Source organism: Daldinia decipiens (assembly GCF_022478715.1).
Source record: "Daldinia decipiens strain CBS 113046 unplaced genomic scaffold F4813scaffold_28, whole genome shotgun sequence".
NCBI classification, from domain to species: Eukaryota; Fungi; Ascomycota; class Sordariomycetes; order Xylariales; family Hypoxylaceae; genus Daldinia; species Daldinia decipiens.
In genome coordinates, this window is record NW_026054571.1 from 423,497 (window position 1) to 447,034 (window position 23,538).

At 47.4% G+C, this 23,538-nt stretch overlaps 7 protein-coding genes across 7 annotated transcripts; 4 read left to right on the forward strand and 3 right to left on the reverse strand.

The window, feature by feature from the left end:
- Nucleotides 1-8,338: 8,338 nt before the first annotated feature.
- Nucleotides 8,339-10,579, reverse strand: F4813DRAFT_158653 (P-loop containing nucleoside triphosphate hydrolase protein). Its single transcript, XM_049239053.1, has 2 exons — nucleotides 8,595-10,579; nucleotides 8,339-8,542 (listed from the first exon to the last, which is right to left on the reverse strand). The coding sequence occupies exons 1-2, from the start codon at nucleotides 10,097-10,099 to the stop codon at nucleotides 8,524-8,526; spliced, it is 1,524 nt and encodes a 507-aa protein (XP_049097659.1). The 5' UTR covers nucleotides 10,100-10,579; the 3' UTR covers nucleotides 8,339-8,523.
- Nucleotides 10,580-10,809: 230 nt separating this feature from the next.
- F4813DRAFT_366911 (Mak16 protein) lies at nucleotides 10,810-12,388 on the forward strand. The gene is made up of 5 exons (XM_049244098.1): nucleotides 10,810-10,978; nucleotides 11,029-11,061; nucleotides 11,111-11,225; nucleotides 11,276-11,719; nucleotides 11,768-12,388. The coding sequence occupies exons 1-5, from the start codon at nucleotides 10,920-10,922 to the stop codon at nucleotides 12,119-12,121; spliced, it is 1,005 nt and encodes a 334-aa protein (XP_049097660.1). The 5' UTR covers nucleotides 10,810-10,919; the 3' UTR covers nucleotides 12,122-12,388.
- Nucleotides 12,389-12,710: 322 nt separating this feature from the next.
- On the forward strand, nucleotides 12,711-13,832 carry F4813DRAFT_158695 (Sec1-binding region of Mso1-domain-containing protein). The gene has a single exon (XM_049239055.1). The coding sequence runs from the start codon at nucleotides 12,856-12,858 to the stop codon at nucleotides 13,633-13,635; it is 780 nt and encodes a 259-aa protein (XP_049097661.1). The 5' UTR covers nucleotides 12,711-12,855; the 3' UTR covers nucleotides 13,636-13,832.
- An 804-nt stretch (nucleotides 13,833-14,636) lies between these two features.
- On the forward strand, nucleotides 14,637-17,724 carry F4813DRAFT_366919 (RabGAP/TBC). Its single transcript, XM_049244099.1, has 3 exons — nucleotides 14,637-16,377; nucleotides 16,431-17,012; nucleotides 17,068-17,724. Exons 1-3 carry the CDS (start codon nucleotides 14,832-14,834, stop codon nucleotides 17,385-17,387), a joined length of 2,448 nt encoding a protein of 815 aa, XP_049097662.1. The 5' UTR covers nucleotides 14,637-14,831; the 3' UTR covers nucleotides 17,388-17,724.
- F4813DRAFT_366921 (vacuolar protein sorting 55) lies at nucleotides 17,725-18,734 on the reverse strand. The gene is made up of 2 exons (XM_049244100.1): nucleotides 18,245-18,734; nucleotides 17,725-18,054 (listed from the first exon to the last, which is right to left on the reverse strand). Exons 1-2 carry the CDS (start codon nucleotides 18,498-18,500, stop codon nucleotides 17,921-17,923), a joined length of 390 nt encoding a protein of 129 aa, XP_049097663.1. The 5' UTR covers nucleotides 18,501-18,734; the 3' UTR covers nucleotides 17,725-17,920.
- A 316-nt stretch (nucleotides 18,735-19,050) lies between these two features.
- On the forward strand, nucleotides 19,051-20,340 carry F4813DRAFT_366922 (N-terminal nucleophile aminohydrolase). The gene is made up of 3 exons (XM_049244101.1): nucleotides 19,051-19,266; nucleotides 19,332-19,443; nucleotides 19,515-20,340. Exons 1-3 carry the CDS (start codon nucleotides 19,229-19,231, stop codon nucleotides 20,157-20,159), a joined length of 795 nt encoding a protein of 264 aa, XP_049097664.1. The 5' UTR covers nucleotides 19,051-19,228; the 3' UTR covers nucleotides 20,160-20,340.
- On the reverse strand, nucleotides 20,341-21,816 carry F4813DRAFT_366923 (histone acetylation protein 2). The gene is made up of 2 exons (XM_049244102.1): nucleotides 21,364-21,816; nucleotides 20,341-21,226 (listed from the first exon to the last, which is right to left on the reverse strand). Exons 1-2 carry the CDS (start codon nucleotides 21,520-21,522, stop codon nucleotides 20,354-20,356), a joined length of 1,032 nt encoding a protein of 343 aa, XP_049097665.1. The 5' UTR covers nucleotides 21,523-21,816; the 3' UTR covers nucleotides 20,341-20,353.
- Between the last annotated feature and the right edge of the window lie 1,722 nt (nucleotides 21,817-23,538).

Genomic DNA, 23,538 nt, shown 5'->3' on the forward strand with positions numbered 1-23,538 from the left:
GTTCATTATTTATATGGTTAGATAATACATTCATTCATTCATTGCTAAACTATTCAAGGCCATTATAATTTCTTATTGGATCGGATGTTCCCCGAACTATGCCCGCTTCCTTGGAAACAAAAGCTTGGTACTCATCTGGGAATATGTAAGTGTCTTGAAATGGCGTTGTAAAAAGCGACATGTCAATTTCTACTTCAGGGCCCAAGCGCTTGGCTACCTAGACCTTTAAAGACCGTCTGCCTTATGAGTTATCAATTACATACTACGTTACTTGCCTGACCTACCTATGTATTAAAATTGTCCGAAATCGGGATACCTATACCTACTATATCTTAAGAAGGATCCTTAGCAGCTGTCATATAGGTAGTATTTCAGCTACCAATATATCATAGGTCCGAATTCGACAGTCACCTATGTGAAAATGGGCATTTACGAGAACATTTCAATGCTGATCGACCAGCCCGGTCCAAAATTCGCGATAACGTCGTATAGCTTCAAGCCACGACGGATCGCATATACGCGACTCGAGAGCTGAAGCGAATAGGTTACTGACACAAGTTACTAATACGCAGCATATAGGGATACGAGAAGAAGACGACGACGAGAGAATGAGTACAAGATGGTCATGTGATTGATATAACCCGATAACAACGCCATCAGCAACGACATGGGCCATTTACATATGTACATAAAAACAGACCCTACCTCATCGTACCGGCGGAATGGTTGTGGCTGAGTCGGTCACTTGCATTGCTTAGGTACCCGACAGCGACTCGATCCCGGTTTTCCATTGGCCGCGTAGGGGCCATGTACCACCATTCCCATCAACTATCGGCCCGTCGGACACCATGCCGCTGGCCACAGCCAGCCCGGTTGAGATCCTTTTGTTTCCCTCTGATCTGTCATCGTTGAGTAATACGACAGCGACCAGTGACAGTTTCGCCCGCACGTGGGTTTCCGAGGTTGATCTGGGGGCTGGCTTTTTGGGGAGGGGGGGGGGCTAGATTGTACAACTTCTTGTTTCTGTTTCTGTTGTTGTTGTTGTTATTATTGCTGCTGTTGCTGCCTGTGTTCGGTAAGAAGAATGTCGAGAAACGGCACGGCAAACGAGGCACCCTCGCACAGGAGATGCTACCTAAGCTTCCTCTCCGTCTCGAGCTTGAGGCTCGATCGTCTAAAGCGAAATACTCCGTATAGTTGCCTGACGAGGCAGACTTGCACAGAGAGTGTCGAGAGCGGCTCGATTGGGGTTGGGTATGGAAATGTGGTAAAGGGGGTAGCACAAGAAAGCGTCTGGCGACGCCATACCGTCATACGGCTGAGATATCGTCCGCTACATTCCGCCGCGGAGCATGCCGGTTCTAGATCCCGTATCCCTGCCGTCTCTCTTGTTTCTACGCTAGGGGTCAGGCGGGCTTCTATCATTTGATGAGGTTGCCTTACTTAGGCTACTGTTGTTGAGGCTGAGTCCCACGATGCTCGGTGTAGTTTCGAGTCAATATCTTCCAATTTTGAGGGGTGATACGCGCGTATCGTGACTCAACTTGGAATACGATGGCATCGTCGTGGTTACGATGCAGGTTTCAGCCTCGGACAGGAGAATAGGTGTGAAGAGTTTGATCACATCGTCAATTATGTAGCATGCTATTCATCGGTGACTCAGCTAGTTGACTCGATGTTTTTCCATGTCTTTTCAGAGCATAGCGGCATTGAAGTCTAGGTAGGCGTGTGTTTAAAGTTGTTCAGAACACGAAGAGCTAAGATATGAGACAACGCTAATCGGCTTAGGTTGTTTATTTATTATAAGATATGTTGAGTGAGAAGCCAATCTTGAGTAGCCTAATGTAGACAAGGTGCGGGTTGTTAGAATGATAATTCGTAACGACACAGCTTCATTTTATGACCTAGTTACTGCTTTTCATTATAATCTGAAAGCTTCACTAGTCGAGGTATAGTTGCATGTAGCACAGATTGTTAAATGTAAATCACATTAGAACTGGTAGTTCAATGGCAGGTTGTTTAGCGATGACTGGGCACCTATAGATATCTCTTTACTGCTGTCTAATCTAAGTCAACACCCCATTCTTTTACTGAAGTAATAAAGTAATCAGCTCGTTCCATGCATACAAATATAGAAATTTTGATCTCAAGATGGCACCTTGTCGGAACCCCTTTTAATTATTGGCAAATATACGCTATTGCCCATTAGCCCCTGACTCAGGGGCATTGAGCAACGATAGACTTGTAAGTTCTTCAGCCGCGCGCCCTGCTAACGTCTTGGTGTTTCTGAAACAACAAATGAGCGCACATCATTGTAGGACAATGTAATCCGCAGGCCTGAACTTGGCAGTTGGGTAGGCACTTGGGTCTATTTGGGAATACAAGATGGCTGGCGTATCGGAATTGGTCCTGATGTTGTACAGTACGACCCCATCTACTCCGCGCATCATCTGTTAGAACGCTTAGGGATGATGGGGAAATGGGATATCATGATGTGTAACAATTAATCATTCCTGCGCCCAGTGGCTTGTGTTATAGTATATCAACGACTGTTGCTTTAGCCTTGGAGGCTCATACCACTCCTATGGTATCCTGAATAGCTTGCTATTAAACTAATTTGTATCGTAGAGCGGCATCATCCTAGATAATCCTAGTTTTGGGTTGTCGAATTTGTATAATGAGGTGTAGGTAAAAAAAGATTGTCACGTACAGTTGATCTCTACGCTGAACAAGGTTGCCTCGTTCTATTTACCAACTATCAATTTATCCTTTATGATTCAACTTTGGCCGGTATTTTCTATACGTCTCTATGGCGTGCCGTTTACTCACAGCATACTCATTTAACCTCGAACTAGAATTGCCTGACCCCTATGCAGTATAGCCCCCTATATTGATAAGAAGGATTCATTAGTAGTGAATTAGTAATGAATGATTGTTAATTACTCTGTACTATTATAGAGCTCAATTGCGTTGTGCTAATTCGGGATGATATGATTTTTTAGAGTAGCGAACGCGTATACCTCGGTGCCGTTCCCCGACTATACGATGCCAGGATGCAAGGCATCCTTATAATGTAACCTAGTACAAAACATGCTGCATACATAACGTTGCATTTGAGACATGCATCGATTCTCTCTCTCTCTCTCTCTCTCTATTTTCTTGGTCATAAGGCTCGTCTTACCTGTCGGTCGCGTTCCTGCATGTACCTATATCCTACTTGCAGCAAACAGGACCTTTCATTGCCTAAATCAGACGGGCCAACTCCTTTTCTATTCCTAATATGCAATCTACGTATAACCTATAATGGTCTCATGAGTTCCGTGCAACGCCACGTGGTCTTTTAGATAGTAGGATTGCTTCCCGAAAAAACTTTTAGTTTTCGGTTCGTGCCCGCGGGTTGCGTTACCATGACACCCCCTCGGGGTGGCTTGCGGGTGTACCGCCCTGCTCGTCGTGCTCAAGGTGCGAATTCTCGGACTTCACAGTTGAAGTCTCGAGAAGAGCGTTTTCAACAAGCGAGCTGGAGTTACATGTTACATGTGGCGTCCGGGCTGTGACTGTTCTGTAGCGAATTGGAAACAGTCAGCTCTTGGAATGCGATAGCACAACGTGGAAAACCCGCGAAGATACATAATGATCTCAGTTTTACTCAGCTCTCGTGTTACGGAGGCGTAGAAAAATCGAAGTTCGGGAGACCTGAGCCGCAGTCCGAGTCCAGGCGGCCGAAACTCCATATTCGAGTTACTCCAGTAGAGTAAGTATCTTTAATGTATCTATGCCAATGATACTGAATTAGGAAAATGCGCCCCAGTTTGTTCGTTTATAGTAATTTACTCCTTTCGGGGGAGGGATTGGACCCCGGGGACTATTTGAGACACCGAATGAAAATAATATCAGGGGGTTTCCAAGTTTGCTATCCGTAGGGCTGTCTACATGGCAGAAAATGGAGACACTCTTCTAGGACCCAATTGGGGGGTCCGCCAATAGATTGTCGAGTCATTGTGGAACATGCGCATCTTTAGGTGTAGGTTGTAAGTTGTAAGTTGTAAGTTGTAGGCTGTAGGCTGTAGGCTGTAGGCTCTTGGCTGTTGAAGATTTAATATGTTAAAATTCCTACGTTTATGTAGTGACACCCGAGACCTCGTGGGGGAGGATGACATGAATCTACGGTTGCCTGATATCTCGAACAATAAGTCCTAGCTTAACCCAAGAACCAGAAATTCGTCAATTATGGTGCTACGGCGTGGTAAGGCGGATGCAGAGATTGAAATTTCTATTGCTGTTGGCAAATATTCGAAGACAATTTCCGAGACTCAGACGATAGAATAGCGGGTTCCCCACTAAATTCCCTAATAGTCCTATATTAAACCGTATATGTGGTGATATAAGTGGTGATGTAAGTGGTGATGAGGTCCAACTGCGATTGAGCTGGCCTTACGAAAGAAACGTCAAGCCTTGCGGCGACATGTGGCAACGACATGAAACAGCCACAAACCTACATAGACATACCGAGGTTTGATACCCGTGGGGGCGGTAACCATAATAGAATAATGAGTACGGAATAGACATGATCACTGATGAGATTAGAAGCTCTTAATTGGATATCAAGACACAAGTAGGCACTGCCTACAATTTTGGCGGATAGTCCGGGCCTTGACTCACTTGCCAATCTAAAATTACTATTACTAGAATTGAGTCATGATGGGTCGCAATGATTTGCAATGTTATGTCTGTTGTGTTGTTTACCTATCCGAGTGAACACCTAGAACGCCGATGACCCCCGGAGTATAGAGGGGAAATTGAGGAAATTGAAGCATCGAAGCAATGTAACAACGGTGGCTCCGAACTGGCGGAAGCTGTAATGATCGGAGCAATGCCCCTCCTGCCGTCAGGCTTGCAGAATCATACTTAAGGCTATGCTGGAGAAGAATCTACCCGTCGGGGATGGTGACGAAATAATGCTTATCGAAAAATAATGCTTATCGAAATATCCTATAAAAATATCCTACAACAGGTAGTATACGGTGCCAAAAGGCGTCGAAAAGTGAGAAGTGGGGGATGTGGTGAGGCGAGTGAGAAATAGTGGAAATCGATATGTTTTGTTAAATGTACCTAACCTAGGTAGTTAACACATTATAAACGATGCAGTCAGGTACCTAACCTAGCTAAGATAGGTAGGTAAGCAAGGTAAATATTGGAAGTGAATAGGTAGACGTCAAAGTAGTGGAAGAAAATCTCCGTGAGGTGAGGTTTAAAATTCAGGTGGCAGTGCGTGCGATTATCAAGAGCTGGTATTATGAGCTTCTTAATTATGGGCTCTGATTCTATATCTAGTGCATCTCTTTTACTGCTTCATACTGCTTAGGTAGGTACGGAATAGATGATGAGGGTAGGTATGTTAAGAATTATAAGAATTCGTCTATAAATAGGAGGTACCTAACTACCTAAGGTAAGCCTAAGATTTCATCCCACCTTTAGTATAAGCACTAGTTTAGTGCGTTTAGTGCGTTTAGTGCCCCACCATTCTTAACTCTTAACAGTGTGTGTGGTTTGTGTAGTTTTTGCAGCGGTTTCGAACTGGCGCCTCGTGGCAGATCCCTGTCCCCTCCCTGTCCCCTGTGCGACTTAGAGCATGTAAATAGCAGATGAAGAGATAAGATTGGTTCTTACAGCAATTTGCTGTGTGCTGTGCTTTTCAGCTGTACCATAATAAACCGTTGGGTTGCCTTCGGATCTAAAGTTCGCGTGCGTTCTGTTGCTGCGAAACCAGATCGTATCTCATTTCGCTAATTGATACGGCATCGATGCAAAAGCCCCGAGCTCTGATATTCCATTAATCACCCATGTATATGGATGTACCTGCATCTACCTATGTATCTATCCTATACTATACGTGCCTAGGTATCTAAGGTATCAGGGTATCTGCAACCTTGTACCTGGTCTGGTGCGGATAGGCGGGTAGGTTAGGTATTTCGATTGCTGATGAAGGCACAGCTGCACTGTGCTTCTGCTTCTCTGTAATCTGTTCTGCCGGAGACGGGACTAACCTCCGCGGGAAGCCTATTCTTACCTATAGCAGGCTGTACATATATGTCTGGCTTGATAGGTAGGGATTGGTTCGGATCCGTCCTGTTGTCTGGGATATCGGGATGGGCTGAGTCACCGGGCAATGACAAATCTCGATTAGGTAAGAGTATAGGTAGGATATAGGAAATAAGAAACAGGATAGTTATAGATATAATCCGTACTTACCATAGATAACTAGTACAAATATTCATCTTGAAACAAGTGGAGAATGAAGAGCATGCGAGCACTATGATACTATGATTACATTGTACATTGTACGAATTCTTTTTAAGACGGGTCGGGAGAGGCCGAATGATAATGATGACTCGAGATTACTATCGTTTCCTAACCGAGTATGGTGAACCATGTTTTGCAGATGCCACAAGTCTCGAAAAAGAAAGTCCCCTGTTACCCAAACTGAGAAGGGCCGTTGTGGACTAGGTATGTACTAAATCTGGGTACCTTACATACATAGTACATACATGAACGGACGCACTTACAAGGTATGAAGCGTGCGGATGGTGTAATGTATAATGACATATGTAATACCACGCGGAGTAATTTTCGATGATGGGATCACAAGTTTAGGGTATGTAGGTATTAGGGGACCTCGCGTGATAGCAGGCCCAGTACTGGGCCTTACCATAGATGATTACCGCTTGATTGGCTAAGATGCATGGAGAACCGAATAGCAAAAAAGTAAGCCCCTTGTGGTGTCCCTCAGATACGGGTAACGAGATATGGGCTTGTTGGCCTTATTGGTCGAATTAGAAGAAAGTCCAAAGAACAAGGGTTTTTTTTAAAGAAAAAAATCCATAAACAAAAATACAAGGTACAACCACACCCTCAGCCCTATCGCTGACTTCAGATCCCCAAAACGGATTAGGGCGTGCCCCGCTGGCCCCCAAAATAGAAGACCGTATGGCTTCCATGCATTTTTGTAAAGATTCTTTGCGCCTTCTCTGCAGGACCCGATACCAACAGCTTGGTGTTGTGTTGTAACCTAATGCAGTGCGCGACCAAAATGACATTGCGACCCTGAGACCCTGCAAACCTTGCAACCTTTTGAACTTTTACCCTCCATTTCAGCACCACATGCACGCGCATCTATGTACACCAAGCGTCATGTCGCCAAATCTAGAAATGGGACCCTTGTTTCATGAAACAAAAAAAGATGGCTTAAAGTGGTTCTTCCAAGCATGTCATACATACATGTATGATGTAGGTAGTATACCTACATTTATGTACCGTGTACCCCCGTTGGCTTACGCTACGAGCTTTTCTGACTGGGCTCCAGGGCTCCATCTTTGTCTCGTACCTTTTCCTTCCCACACCCCCAAAATTCCACCACCGCACGCCTTAGGATTCGCTGGGTCTGAACGGGATCCTCCTATGACTATTATATCGAGGCTCAAGCATACCTAGGTAGGCAGTAGATATTTCCGCCGCAGCACATCGGCAGTCTGGGTCTCTCAGCCCGGGGGCCCCCTGCTCTTACCAACATGGTCCGGTCAGCTAGGAAACGTGCACCAGTTACTCTGATAATGACGGGCTGTGTTTCGTATACTTCAGATATATAAGATGTTAAACTCCCTGGTTTTGAGGCATCTTTATTTCTCATCACAACAGCAAGAACTACAAGAACAAGAACAAGAACAAGAGCAAGAATAATATAAATCCTCATCCCTTAACAGATATATCATAAAACAACACTAGCTCTTGCTTCACATACAAATACCACAGCTTTTCTTAATTGTCGTTTTCATTACTGTACTCGTCCATATTTCATCTATATATACCAAACCTTACACAATAGCAATGGCTGCCTTCACTTTCACCACTGTCTCTGGTACTGCCAACTTCGGCCGAAGCGGCTACAACAAGGACGGTGACTCTGAGGACGACAAGCGAAACTTCGGACGCAGTGGCTACAACAAAGACGGCGACGACGACGACAAGAAGAACTTCGGACGAAGTGGCTACAACAAGGATGGTGACGAGGAAGACAGCCGGCTCAGCAACTTCGGCCGGAGCGGCTACAACTAAAGAGTCTAAACACCATGAACACTCACTTCTCTTCCATTCCATCCCGGCCACCCGTCGACTTTAATATCTCCCTTTCTCGCCACGGCCGGTCCAGCCCAGCAGCGCTCGACTGGGCCGGCCTTGTATTACCACTCGATTCTCATTGTTTCTGTACCAACCACAGCATTTAGAGAGCATTATTCGGCATTTGATATCATTATACTATTGGGACTGGACGATACCACGAAAAAAGATTCATACCATAGAAACATAGACGCGCAAGCAACACCTGTACTACTATTATAGCATGAGATAGGATTCGGGATAGACATCGGACGATTTAGGAAAACGCATTGTATGAGGATTAGGGCATGGAACGGCGCAAATAGGGCATTACTCTTCATCTGTATATTGGTTATTTTGAGAATTCAATCACTTTCCTACACAGAACCTGTCTCAAATATCAGTTGGATCCTCCAGCGTAGTAATGTGCCGGTACTTACTTTTCGAAGATTACGCCTAGGATTTCCTCCACATCGCCTACATCTCCGCGGCCCGTGATCCGTCCTAGGTAATTTGCGGCGTAACGAAGATGTTCAGCTGCTATGGTAATATCAGCGTCTTCGCCTCTATCGAGCTCGTCGTGGGGGCCCCTTTCACCCGCCAAGTCGGTATATCCCACGACTTCAAGGTAATTCTCTAGATGCCGTCTACATTTCACAAGAAGCTGTCGCTGACGTTCGGTAACGCCATGGAGGTCTTGCAAAGTTGCAGGAAGCGATGTCATTGTAGTAAACGATGTAACCAACGCATCTACGACCCCCCGGAGCCCCCCCGGGTCGATCTGGTCAGAACCTAGATCTTGCGCCTCCTTGCAAGAAATGGGTATCGGCCGAATTCCCCCAAGCCCATTGACCTTGCCAAGCACATCCTTGGCGAACCGCTGAAGAAGGACACGTAATCCATCGTTAGAAACGGCATCTCGCTTGTTAACAATTACTAACCGTTCCTTACTGTCTGCCGCGAGTTTTAGAGTCTCCATATCGAAGCGAATCTGGGGTTTTCCAAGCGTATCCGTTTCGATCGAGGTTAATACGATGATGACATCAGATTGCGTGGCTTTGACCCTTGCCCTGCGGATTCCCTCTTCTTCAACTGCCCCTATAATATCTACAGAATCACGTGCAGAATCACGAGCACCCGTTGGATCTAGTGGAGTCGAGCTTCTGAATCCTGCGGTATCTGCAAATGTACACAAATACCCACGAATATCGATATTAGCTTCGATGATGTCCCGAGTAGTGCCAGACTCGCTTGATACGATAGACGCCTCCCTACCCACGACCTGATTCATAAACGAGCTTTTACCGGCATTCGGCGGACCCACAAGCGCGATTTTGATCCCGTTCCGAAGAAGTTCGCTTCGCTCACTCGCTCCTTCATGGACGTGTATACTCTGAAGGATTTGCCTAACCTGTTTCGTCACATTGACGACTAGGGAAGCGGGCGACTCGTCGAAATGCTGATCTTCGGAGAAGTCGATAAGAGCCTCCATCTCGGCCCGAGCATGTAAAAGATTCTGACGCCAGTCTTCGTATGTTCGACCCAACGAGCCACTGCTGCCGCGAACCGCCGCGCGTCGCTGCTGTTCCGTTTCAGCGGCGAGAGTCTCGCTTAGAGCCTCGACCTGGGCTAAATCAAGCCGGTCATTGAGAAAAGCTCGCTTAGTGAATTCACCGGGCTCGGCGTAACGGATTGGGCCTTCTGCGGCACATTTAGGAATCGCCGCGAGAACAGCTTTCACAGTTGCACTACCTCCATGCACATGCAGTTCTAGGACATCATCGCCAGTGACTGTTTTGGGATTTGGGAAAAAAAGCACTAATGCTTCCGAATCGAGAATTTCCGATTCGCTCGAATCCGGATGATACAGTGACCTAATGGTGGCATGGCGAGGTTTTAAGAAGGGTTTGCTTGGGCAGAGTCCGTGGTAAATCTTATAATCCATCAGCCATGGTCGTTGGTTGGAAGCGAATAAACCCTACAGATCTGCAGGCGGGGCCCGATATCCGGATCACCGCGATCCCAGCCTTGCCCTCGGCTGTTGATAATGCGTATATTGTATCATCGCGCAGCTGAAAAGAAGAGTAACGCTGAACGAACTGACCATTGCCAATCAAATTGCCATGGTTAAAACTTAAACGGGTCCCCGAAGATGCGAGAGACTGTCGAGTCAGATGAAGGGAGCTGAGCTCTATAGTATTTCGAGGCCACCTCAAACAGGTGAACACGCACCTCCTAGCAGCGCGATACATGAGCTATACTCCGCCTAAACCCCCAATAAGGAGCTTCAATTATATGGTTAAACCCATATGAGAGTGATTGATGTATCGGAAGGCTGTATTATATAATCGGAAACATTGACCATTCAAGAATGTGTGTTTCAAGAATGATTTACAAATATTCGAGTATTCAGATGCGTAGCACTGAGGTTAAAGACTGGACTAACCTAAAGGCTACCTAGGTAGGTAGTGAAGGTACACAGGTACATAGTACGTCAAAAGGGCCAGTGTGGGAGTAGACTACATATCCATTATGCGCCTTATGATTGGTTGAAGATACTAGTGATTAGCTTAGCTAGTCTTGTTAGTTACCGCCTTTCTTAGCTCAAGTCCAAGACCCGCACCCGCAACGGCAGAATTTTTTTTTCCTTTTCGGAAATTCTCAAGCGCAAGAGTTTAGCTGAAGCTGTTTGCCGCTTTACTAGAACACCACTTCTCACCCTCCACTTGTCCGATTGCCTTGATTATATTTAATAATTAGACGCAATGTCGGACGAAATTATTTGGCAGGTCATCGACAAGCAGTTTTGTAGCTTCAAACTAAAGTGAGACTCGTATTTTCGATCGTCGACCACAAGTGCTAACATATTACTAGAACTACAAAAGAGAAGACTTTCTGCCGAAACGAGTAAGAAGGGCCCCGGTTGTCTGGTATTTCGGTTTTAACACAAGCATAGGTATAATGTGACAGGTCTTTGCAATAGACAGTCATGTCCTCTCGCTAATTCTCGTTATGCCACTGTGCGGGCGCACCCAACTAAGGGCACCTTGTACCTATATATGAAGACTATTGTTGGTGCCTCTATGCATTTTATCGCTGCCTACTTGTTGACCAGATATAGGAGCGAGCCCACATGCCATCAAAGCTATGGCAGAGGATCAAGTTGTCACAGAATTATGCCACCGCCCTGAAACAGATTGATGAACAACTCATCTACTGGCCCAAGTTCCTGGTACACAAAGCGAAACAGCGAATCACTAGGCTTACGCAAGTGGCGATACGGATGAGAAGGCTAGCTAAGGAAGAGGCACGATTGGGCGAGAAAGTTGTACCCAAGATGGCACCTAAGATTAGGCGCCGGGAAGAGACAAGAGAACGCAAGGCAGAGGCAGCCGCTAAGTTAGAACGAACAATCGAGCGGGAGCTTATGCAGAGGCTGCGCACGGGTGCATACGGCGATCAGCCACTCAACGTCAGCGAGACGATCTGGAAGAAGGTCCTTAATGCTATGGAGCGCGAGGGCGAAGCAAAGAGGGACAAAGATCTCGATAAGGGTATCGAAGATGAGGAAGAGGAAGAGGAAGAGGAAGAGGAAGAGGAAGAGGAAGAGGAAGAGGAAGAGGAAGAGGAAGAGGAAGAGGAAGAGGAAGAGGAAGAGGAAGAAAACGAAGTTGAATATGAGGAAGAAGACGACGAGCCCGACGGAGCAGTCGAATATGTCAGTGACTTCGAAGAGAGCGATGACGACCTTGAAGATATCGAGGATTGGCTAGGAAGCGACGACTCCGACAAGGAAGAGGAGTCACAGAGCGAAGACAGCGAGGAGGAATCAACTAAGAAGGCTATAGGTGACAAGAGGAAGAGAGCACGTGTTATCAGCGCGAAGCCGAAGAAGGCGGCTCGACGTGGAAAGGAGATTGAGCACGAGCATGAATTTGAGCGGCATAGGGAGGAACTTGCTTTTTAGAAGACACTACTATGACCGGAACTCAAGCTCTAGCATCTCATATTACGATATATGTCTTGATACCCTTTTTGATACCTGTAGGTATCTTTATAAATAGAAAGGCGCAATTGTCTCTTTCTCGCGCACGGTATTGGCTCAAATTAGGGATGCTTAAAAATATAGGCGGCTAACTAATGATGTAACTATTATTACCTTAGATACCTACATAGGTACCTAGGTAGTTATGCGCAAGACATCCTATTTGTCAATTGATATGATATTCCGAGGCCTGGTGAACAAATCATCATTGCACTTAAGCGTACATGTATTTACTATGTAAGGCTGTGGTTCAGGGGCAGACCTGTTAGCTTGGCGGGGTATTTATCGTATTTGTCCACTCCGTTTTCTTGTTACATAGCGCTATCCACCAGTCTGGCAGTTGTCTGGCTGTCTGGTCGGCATTGACATTAATCATTCATTCTCACCGATCCAATTCTTTTTGAAACGGATTCCTGAACACCCTTTTTTTTTTCCTTTCTCCATAACGACCACGAAGTCATATTTAAGCTTTGCTCGCCCTGTATTTAAAATCAACTCTACAACAATTCCAACAATTCCAACACGTGTTTATACAATTCTATACAATTTGTAATTTAGTCCAACTCTCCACAAGAATCAGACGAACATACATACCCGCTTAGACGCATTTATCTAAGAACTAAATCCCCTTAGCTCATCCAGGGTCATAAGACAAGATGTCGGCCTGGTATAGCAATCTTGTCGGTGCGACAACTTCGAAAATTTCCAATCTCCAACGAACATTCCTTAGTAGCGAAGCCGATGGCGATACCGAGGACGACACACACGTGTGCAGAGTCCTCCGATCTTACTACACCGAGAAAGGCAAGCCGTTTCCTTCATGGCTACCACCCGACCCTAAAGCGCCTCCTCCAGTTGCTGCAGTATACGCGCAGCCGTCGCAAGTCGGCTCGAGATACGGTGGTCTTACTCAGCAACCCCAAGGTGGCTTAAGTTCGCTTTGGGACAACAATCCAGTGTCACAACCGCAAGATGCACAAAGTCTAAGGAGAGGCAGAGGTGCGCCGCCTGGTATACGAAATAATGACCCTAGGAACAGCCCGTTCCGTAATTCGGACCCTATGGCCGGACGGGAAGAGGTATCTGCAAGACCGCTGCCTAGCCAAAGAGCCGGAAGCTACCAGAATGCCGGGACAGCACCGCCCACCACTTCGTCTGGAGGCTCGGCACAGGATAGGCTGAAACAACGACTGTTCGGTGGCTCGAGGACAACAAGTCCTGCAGCAACTGGACCCTTTCAGCCACCACCGCAGAGCAGCTCTAGAGGCAACAACAATTCAGGAAGTGGAGATTACGAAGATAGGTTTGCACCTGGGGGTATGTATGATGGAGGTTCTAAGGCAGGTGGTCCTCCATATGACTCGGGATCGGGAAGTGGAGGCAGACCCGGGGGCAGGCGGCCAGGCGGCCTACCGAGCGGGCCTAAGATGAGATGAGGCTGTCGACAGATCGACGGAACTGTAAGACGCTTCCGTTTGGTTGCGCTGTCCTGGGATCTTGAAATTTGGAATTAGGAATCGAGACAGGGGATGGGGACGAGGCTATATCGGACGCCAAGTTACGGAAGGCAGGGCGCGGATCCTGATGTGATCACGGCGCTCTGTGACTGCTTATAACTGCGCCTCAGTCTCCTCGGACTATGTCCACCTTACTTACCTATTTAATTTATGGCGAGCTAGTAAATACCCACGAAGTTGAAATTGTTATAGAAATGGATACATACATAGAAGAGATCCTAGATCGCATCGGCTTTTAGTTACTACATCAAGCTTAACCCTGCGAGGAAGGATGAGAGCGGCACAGAAACATCTAGATCATACATAGAAGTGTTACGATTTGCCTCGTAGTCTAGGTAGCAAGGAAATAATGATGTTGTTGCCTGCTCGGATACATATCCACCTTTCTTCGTATTGCGTGTTCGATACGTAGGCCTGCCCTATGTACATTAGGTAGGTTAGTTGATTTGGTTCGTGCTTGTCCCCCCACGCCTTATTCATATCATGTTTATTTTCGTCATATTATACATACAGCGTGCATCCAATATTAGGAATTTGTTGACATAGCTATTTTTGTTGCGAATGTGAAGTGCGTAATAACTGTAGGTAGGTGGTTCAGTTACAAGGATATGTATAGGTAGGTATGTATACGTAGTAGTGATAACGAATATTACGACCTAGTGTGATTCGTCACGCAGACTTTCGTGGCCTGCTACCTGCATACATGTACATAGGTACATGTAGGCATGGAATTAAATGCAGATGACTGGACAATTATACGCTAATGCGGCAGGTTCTTAGTACTAAGTCTTAGCCTTTTTTTAGTGGTGATTTGACGTATCGATACCAGCAAATAGCGTTTGGGGGCGCAATGGAGGCCCCCTCTATGATCAACTGTCGATTGGCGCGTGGCGGGGCACAACGACGCACCTGCTTGTCTTATTCAACAACTTCCCCCAAGCTCAAATCACTTTTTGCTCACATGTTCCATCACAAAATTAGCCCTACAGGATTACAGAAGAAGATATCTCAACTGCCAGGGATCTGGATCCAGATATCCTTACGAACTTGAGATACATCTTCTTGTCAATCTACAACATCCAGCTTATCCGAGCTGGATAGGACTACACCCCGCCATGACATCAGCTCCCCTGCCGGGTAGAGCCAGCTCGCCTACAGGCAGCTTTTACGCCATGAGCGACGACGAAGAGGGCGAGTATGATACCATCACCCACACCGAGACCGGAAAGGGCGTCAAACTCCTATTTTCTAAGAGCAAAGTTTATGTTCACCCTACTCCATCATCAAAGGATAATATCCCCGGCTACATAGCACTGTTACAGCAAAAGGGACCCCATGGTGAACGACCAACGTCTTCCTCCTCCTCCGCTTCTAATTCCCTGGCATCGGCAGACCTTTTACTTGCTTGGTTACCGGAGTCGTCTCTTGGCGATGCCGCCAGCATATACGTAAAAGTAGATCTGACTGATGCCGAATCCCCGCCGAGGCAAAGCTATCTCGTACCACCACCCCCCACCGTAACCACCCACAAAGGATCGATCGGTCATTACGCTTTCGCTATTCCTGTTAGTGTGATATACTCTTTACTGGTGAGGCCACCTAGCTTAGGGTGGTGGTTCGGGTCTTTGGTGATCAACACCAGGGCTGGGGATAGCTTCCCGGCACTGTTCTTTCACGACAGCGAATGCCAGTCAACTATACTCCAGAAGAAGAAGCGCGCTAGGGAGAGCTTTGATCCATTTGGTGAAAATGGCCAGATGTTTTGGGGAGGCGATGAGGTCCTCCGTTGGTTAAAACGCTACGTCCGGATAGAAAGGAGTGGGGCTGAGCCGAACATCTACTTGGTAGAGCCTACGAAAGAAGATAGCGAGGCTTTCGGCGGAAAGTTAACGTCTAGTACGCCTTCGCAGATTGGCAGGCATGACAGTTCTCAAGGCATATCGTCGCGCAGTCGTGCCGGGCCTTCACGAGCGGGCGCTATTGACCAGAACGACGCGGGAATGGACCCTGTCATGAAATTTGTGAAGGAGACTGGATGGAATCTCCTAGAAAAATTCAGCAAAGTCACAACGTTCACACGAAGAACCGCCCAGGATATAATTGACAATCCAAAAATGCCACCTCAGGTGCGGAGATTAATGAGAAACCCCGAAGTTCAGACGTTACAGGACGAATTTGATAGCGCAAGGATATACTTGGCCCGGTGGGCGATGGGAATAGCTGAGCAGAGTGAAAGGGATCGAAGCCAGAGGATATGGACTGCTCGCGACGTCTTGGAATTAGAAGATACCGACGTCGGGGAGTTCGAGTTGCTTGAAACGAGTACCTTATCCCTGGAGGAGCGAAGGAGGCCGGTGACTATTAAGGAGTGGAACAGTTTCTTTGATCCTCGGACCGGACGTCTTGCAGTCACTATTGATGAGGTTAAGGAGCGAATCTTCCACGGTGGTCTCGATCCGGAGGATGGAGTTCGCAAGGAAGCCTGGCTATTTCTGCTTGGTGTGTATGATTGGTACAGCACAAGCGAGGAACGGAAAGCGGCAATCGCATCTTTGAGGGACGAATATGTAAAACTAAAAGCTGCCTGGTGGGAAAGGCTGGTAGACCTTGGCGGCGAAGGAGATGACGGTGAATGGTGGCGAGAGCAGAGGGGCAGAATCGGTAAGTCTTACTACTTGTATGGGCAATATATTTATACTAACTATTTGATACAGAAAAAGACGTACATCGGACTGACCGCACAGTCCCAATCTTCGCAGGAGAAGATCTTCCTCATCCTGATCCCGACTCCCCATTTGCTGAGGCTGGCACCAATGTCCATATGGAGCAGATGAAGGATATGCTACTCACCTATAACGAGTATAATAGGGATCTTGGCTACGTCCAGGGAATGTCTGACCTACTTGCTCCGATATATGCCGTTATGCAGGACGATGCCATTGCCTTCTGGGGGTTCCAGCGTTTCATGGAGCGAATGGAACGGAATTTCCTACGAGACCAGTCCGGCATGAGAAACCAGCTTCTCACGCTCGACCATCTAGTACAGTTCATGGATCCAAAGCTGTATGCTCATCTTGAGTTGGCCGACAGCACCAACTTTTTCTTCTTCTTCCGCATGCTATTAGTCTGGTATAAACGCGAGTTCAAGTGGATGGACGTCTTGCACCTATGGGAAGTGCTCTGGACAGACTACTTGAGCAGTAGCTTCCACCTATTCGTGGCTCTTGCTATTCTAGAGAAGCACCGAGATGTGATAATGATTCACCTTAAGCATTTTGACGAGGTGCTTAAATATGGTAATCTCCGCAACACCCTTTTTAACACAAATCATTGCTAACGCTTTCAAATTAGTCAACGAATTATCGAATACGATAGACCTCGAGTCTACGTTGATCCGAGCAGAGGCTTTGTTCCGCCGCTTCCAGAGGTTGATTGAAGCCATAGATAAGAAGCAAAACTTTCCAACACCAAGAGTACTGCAAGATTCGTCGTCAAATTCTGCACCCACTTCGTCCAAACAGCCAAGTAACAAGAATGGAAAGGCTACAGAAGAGCAGCCGAAAAAGACAATTACCCCTGAGCTGCGGAAGCTGCTGAGTAAAAATATAGAAGTGCTTCCACGAAAGGTCGTGCAAAAGAAAGCCGACAGCATTACTACCGATGGTGCCTAGGAGGTAGTCTATTAGGTGGCTGCTTCAACTTCGCTTTGGATCTGAGCTTCATATGCTTGGTGTATTTGTATGTTAGGGGATATGGAATATGGAACGGAAGGCATAATGAGGCGGATTGTACCGAATTTTAAGGGGTTGGTGTTGAGGTTTATGGCTTATATAGTATTGGAAGGAAGGGACACAATACTACCCGAAGCAGCGCTTTCGACATCCTTCACTCCAGCGCTAACGAGGGAAATCTAGTAATTGAGGTTGAAAAGTTAGGAAATAATTCAAATTCACACACGACATTGCCTGGAAATGCCGGCAAAATAGAGCTAATGATATACTTGAAATATCTTGATAATGATGCCCTGAAAGATGACAACCTATGCAAACCTAGTAGTCCTTCCCTCCACTCCGTTGAATTCGCATGATACGCCTATAATTACAACAATGCAAACTGCCCCTTTGCTCTCTCTCTTTCTCTCTTCCTTCTCTCGCATGTCGTCTTGCGTCATGCTTAGCCTCCTCATTAATACTACTTCAGCATATTAAAACTCCTGCTCCTCTTGGAAGAACATGCCGAATGAGATAATAGTCCCATAGATCAATAGTCCACCGATAACAGACATTACCATCGCCGGGATACCGATTAGAGCGGAGTGCGCGAGGACGGCGGGGAGAGCTGCGAGGTTGAGGGTATGTTAGTTATGACCCTTTTATTCTTATTGTGTATATACGAGCAAGGATATGATGGCGAATTAAGTCGGGCTTCGCGCACGTACGTGCGTAATCCGCGCAACCACATCATAAGCACGGAAGAGAACAAGAGGGTAGGTAGGTAGGTAGAATTATAGAAAGCGTCGAGGTCTTACCTATGCCCATAACAACCAAGAAGCCAGTGAAGAAGCGGCCGAGGTCCAAGACGCCATTTCCGGTGCTCTCGACGAAGTCTTCGGGATTGGCGCAGCGCGTAGCAATCCAGTTGGGTATGGGAGCCAGCACGTAGGTGGCAACGACCAGCAGCGGATAGTAGACCTTGTATAGCGCGCAGGACAGGATGACTAGCAGGAAGCCGATGGCGAGCACGAAGGACAGCGCGATGATGGTCTTGAGCCCCGCGGTCGGCATCGTGGGCGGATGGGAGCGCGGATAGTTTGACGACTGACTTACGGCTACGGCTACGGTTACGGCTACGGCTATGGCGGGAGGAAAAGGAGGGAGGGCGTACTCCTAGAGCGGTAGATGGTGGTTCTATCGAGTTTCGAGCTTCGGTGGTGATTCGTACGAATTGCTGTGTGGAAGAAAGGGAAGACGCGCCGTGTCGGTAAGTTAGTTGTAATGGTTGGGACCTGCGATGGTGTTACAGGATGTTGTCGTCAGACTCAGCCTTGGCTTGGCTTGCCTAGGTTAGGTACCTAGGTAGCGCTAAGTTTCCCGGGGTTTGGGGGCCGGGGAGCTTAAGCCACTTTTTGGAGTCTCCCGTATGGATGGAAATCAATTACGTGTGGCTGGAATACGCTGCGTTTCGTGTACTCAAGTACAATATGTATCTTAGGTACCTCCTAAAGTACTATGTACACATTCATGTGCGGGTAGTGCCCTTACCTAAGCCTCTGGAGCTAGGGCATCAGTGCTAGACCCAAAAGAGACGAACGACGAAGCTCTTGAGCTGCCTTGCGATTGCTGAAAACGTTCAAGTCTGCGAGTCTGTAATTCGGGTAGCTCCAGCCTTGCATTTCCGACTCGAATATCCAACCTGCGAATACCTTCCCAACGCATATACACCACTATTTTTACCTCCGCACGCCCAATAATAATTCCTACTTGAACTACGACATTATCGACACATCGACATAATGTTCAGAAACAACTACGATAACGATTCCGTCACATTGTAAGCTCCTAATTACGCTGCAAACAACCCTTGTCAATCCACACTTCACTAACAACTACGTTCAGCTCCCCGCAAGGGAGAATATTCCAGGTTGAATATGCCGCCGAGGCCGTCAAGCAAGGTTCGGTAGTGGTGGGTTTAGTTAGCAAGACACATGCAGTTCTAGTTGCTATCAAGGTACGAGCATCACAAGAAAAGCCTACCCAGATCCAATCCAAAGCTTCAAGAGCTAACAACTCCACCCACAGCGAAATGCAGAGGAACTCTCGTCGTACCAAAAGAAGCTGTTCGCCGTAGACGAGCATGTCGGCCTAGCCATTGCCGGCCTGACCTCAGACGCCCGTGTCCTGTCCAACTTCATGAAGCAGCAGTGCCTGTCGCAGCGGTTAACCTACGACCGCGCGATGCCCCTCGAGACCCTCGTCTCGCTCATCGGCGACAAGGCACAGCTCAACACCCAGCACTACGGAAAGCGGCCATACGGTGTCGGCCTGCTGGTGGCGGGCGTGGACGAGGCCGGACCCCACCTATTTGAGTTCCAGCCCAGCGGTATGACCCAAGAGATGCTGGCGTGCGCTATCGGAGCCCGCTCCCAGATGGCACGTACCTACCTCGAGAAGAACCTGGATAGTTTCGCGGCGTGCGGCCGGGAGGAGCTTATCCTCCACGGGCTGCGCGCTCTAAAGGAGACGCTAGTCCAGGACCGCGCGCTGACCGTCGAGAACACGAGCGTGGGCGTTGTAGGATTCAAGGAGCCCGGCAAGAAAGGCCTCGAGTTCTTCAAGGTGCACGACGGTGCGGAGGTCAAGGACTGGATCAACAGCGTGGCAAACGACAATGATGCGAGCGAGGAGGCGGCAGAGGGAGGAGACGGCATGCAGGTGGATGAGTAGACGACGCGGAGGAAAGGGAACAAATCATGCTGCGGTAAAAGAAAGGCACAAATAATTGCATTTCGCTCGGGCGTATGGGCTCGGGAGGTGCTATGTCGCGGCACCATCTAGATGTATCAATAGACGACAACAAATCACGAAGCAAGCCAGGAAAAAGCCGTGGCATCTTAAGAATTAAATGCACAAAAGTGATGTCATATTTCATCTTCCTCGTCGTCAAAGTCATCTTCCCGCCCCATCTCGTATAGAATCCTACCACCTTCGCCCGCCCCGATGTCCGTCTGGGCGTCGAGGTACGGTAGGACTATGCCCTCTCTGTCTCTACGCTGTTTCTCCGTCAACCCTAGGTTAAACGTAGTCTCCATGTCCCCGTCTCCTTCGTCCGCCGCACCCCCCTGATCAATATCGCTTGGATCCCGAAATGCGGGGTGGTCGGAGAGAAGATACAGTCTTGAAGTCTGGACCTTGCTATCCTGCGCTGCCGCCGACTGCGGCACCAAGACAAACTTCTCAGCAACGGCGCGGCCGCTGCGCCGCCTCAGCTCCATCTCGAGCACAAGGCCCTCGCCAGCCGCCGACCTCTTCTCGGCACTACCCAGGCCGATCAGCACGCCCTCCCGGCCCTCGGCAAGCCCCCACTCGGGCTCCTGCAAGCTGCGGTTCCGCGCGCGGCGGCGCTCGACGGCCTGGTACAGGCTCGCGACGCGGAGCACGGCGGTGGCGAGATGGCACAGGGTGGTGAAGGGATGGGGCTCGTACTCGCCGAAGGACGGGGGCAGGACCAGGGGCAGGTCGGTGTGGTAGACGGCGACGAGGGAGACGGCGGGGGTGACCAGGCCGGAGAGGAAGACGGCCAGGTTGGAGCCGGCGGCGCAGGCGATGCCGTTCACGCCGTCCATGACGACGAGCACCTTGTGCGCGTGGCCGGCGCTGCCGGACGAGTAGTGCGAGGTTATCTCGGCGCGCAGGGCTTCGGGGGTCTTGCCCCAGGCCTTGACGAAGACGTCGGCGGCGGGGGGCTTCCGCAGCAGCGAGGAGGATAGGAAGATTGTTTTGCTTTTGGAGATCTGGGAGGGGGTTAAAATGGTGGTGTATATAATCTTTTGTAATCTTTTGGGGGAGAAAAGGGGTAAAGGGGGGGTTAAGGAAAAAGAAAAAGGGGGGGGAGATAGCGCAATGGCTAGGTAGGTAGGTACGGACTAACCTTGGCTCTGCTGAGGAACTCGTGAACTACAGGCGTTGCGCTCTGCTCCAGCGTGTCGAGGATTAGTGTTAGAGGGCTGGCGCTGTCTCGCAGGTTAAGGAGTTTCTGCAGGAGAAGCAGCGAGTGCGAACGCGCGTGCGATTGCGTAGATGATGGCATAGCTGCGTTGTTGTTTGATGCAAGTAAGTGCCTGGGCGTTGAATACTTTTTGCGATGGTGTCTTGCCAGGGCGGCCAAGGGTGGGTGGATAGTTCCGAGGCTGGAGTTGGAGTGATCTTCCGAATACTTGAAAGACTTGTATTTGTATTCGGGTCAGTTCAATAGTTACATGTAACTACCTGTTTTAACTGAACTTAAATTAATACTAGGTAGGTAGTTATGTAAGTGATATGTACCTATGGATGAAGTTACGAAACCTCAACTAGTAAAATCTACCTACCTTATTACATAACGTTGGGTACCTAGACAAGCGAAGCAAGCACATGTGCTAGAGGCTAGAGCTAGCTTCTCCCCGCAGCCCTAGTTGAGGAGGAGTTTAAGCGGCGACTTATAGCGTGCTCCACTAATTCGCATGTAAGGCGAGATCGACCCAGCCGGGGCAGATCTACCGCTGCAATTGCAGGGGCTAATCCTCGCCATCCTTTGTTATTTTATTTCTAATTCAACCTCTTTCCGTCTGGTTTCTATATTTACCTAACCTATAATATACGTCAAAACGTATTATAGCTTTACGCAATATTACGCGACTCTGCTTTTATGTTATTGCTCGCCTCTGCCCTCTATTATTCTTTCCTCTCCGTGTTCGAAAGGGGGAGAATATAAAATGTGGCTACTAATAGAGCAGAGCTTCTTGTTTGACTCTTGGTATGTTATATCTTAGTAATTCGAGAAAATGGGAGCACTATGAGGTATTGTATTTGTTAGTAAATAGTAATTCTACGTTCAATATTCAGTTGAAGGATTGCTAGTCTTGTAAAGGTGAAGTGATCTTTGGTCTAGCTGAAGTTGTAGTGTGGAAGGTGATTTGAGGTGATATAGGGGAAGCAGCTACTTTTTCCTATGCTCTTATTTAACAAATAATAAAGGATTACAAACTAGCACATGTTGTTTTACAAAATAGATTATGAGAAGTTGAGTTGGAAGTAATATTTTACCTCCATTTTGGTCGGTTGGGTTTGCTACCTCTGTTTAAAAGGGGGGGGGGCTGTATAAACTTACGTGCATGTGCATAGAGAGCATTGTGTTAGAATTTGCAGCAGATTGTTTTTCTTACGAAACATACCACACTAAAAACAGTGTAGTCAGGTACTTTTCTCAGTGATTAATTATAATATCTGGATGGGTTTGCTATCTAACATTGTAAAAGGAACCACGTCATCCATCAAGCACACGTCGATTAATACTGTGCAAATATCACATTGCTAAATGCCTGTGCTGTAGTAAAGTAAGAATAATCTTAGAAATAATAGCAATAAAGCAGTTCCACATTATTATTGTTTAGACATCTCGATCCTACTCACCCTCCTACTCACCCTCTTAAATACATGGCCTTTTTCTACAGTACTCATTATGAAAACAACTCATAAAAAGAAAGATATCAAAGTACTTGGACGCTAAAATGCCATGCCAACTGTACTTATAATCCCCTACATCACGGTACTTACACTACTATCTTACTGTTTTTTTTCTGTCTTCTCGTCATTAATCTTTATCACTATACTACACCCTGGACAAAAACTATAAAATCATGGATTTCTATCATCAATGGAGTCCTTATTATATTTCGATGAAGAACAACAGGTAACATACCATCAGCTTTCATAATAACTATTCCATCCAACCACCTCTCTTTACTACCTTCACCCCGACAATTAAGGAGTCTCCTATCTACACTCAAGTTCATTAAGTCTCTGATCTATTTCCGGGTACTCGCCAACTTCCAGTACCAATCCCTCAACTACGCCGTATTCGAAATGTCTCGAAATACCACATCTAGACAAGCCGATTTCGAAGCCGCAAGGGCCGACGAGGAAGCACGAATCATCCACAAAGCGGGTTCACGTACTGAGAGGAATAATGCCGTTCTGGCTGCAACCTCGATGGCTAGGTTCCAACTCGATCCTAATGGTAATTCTAGACACAACAACTGTACCTATTAGACATGAAGTTATTAAC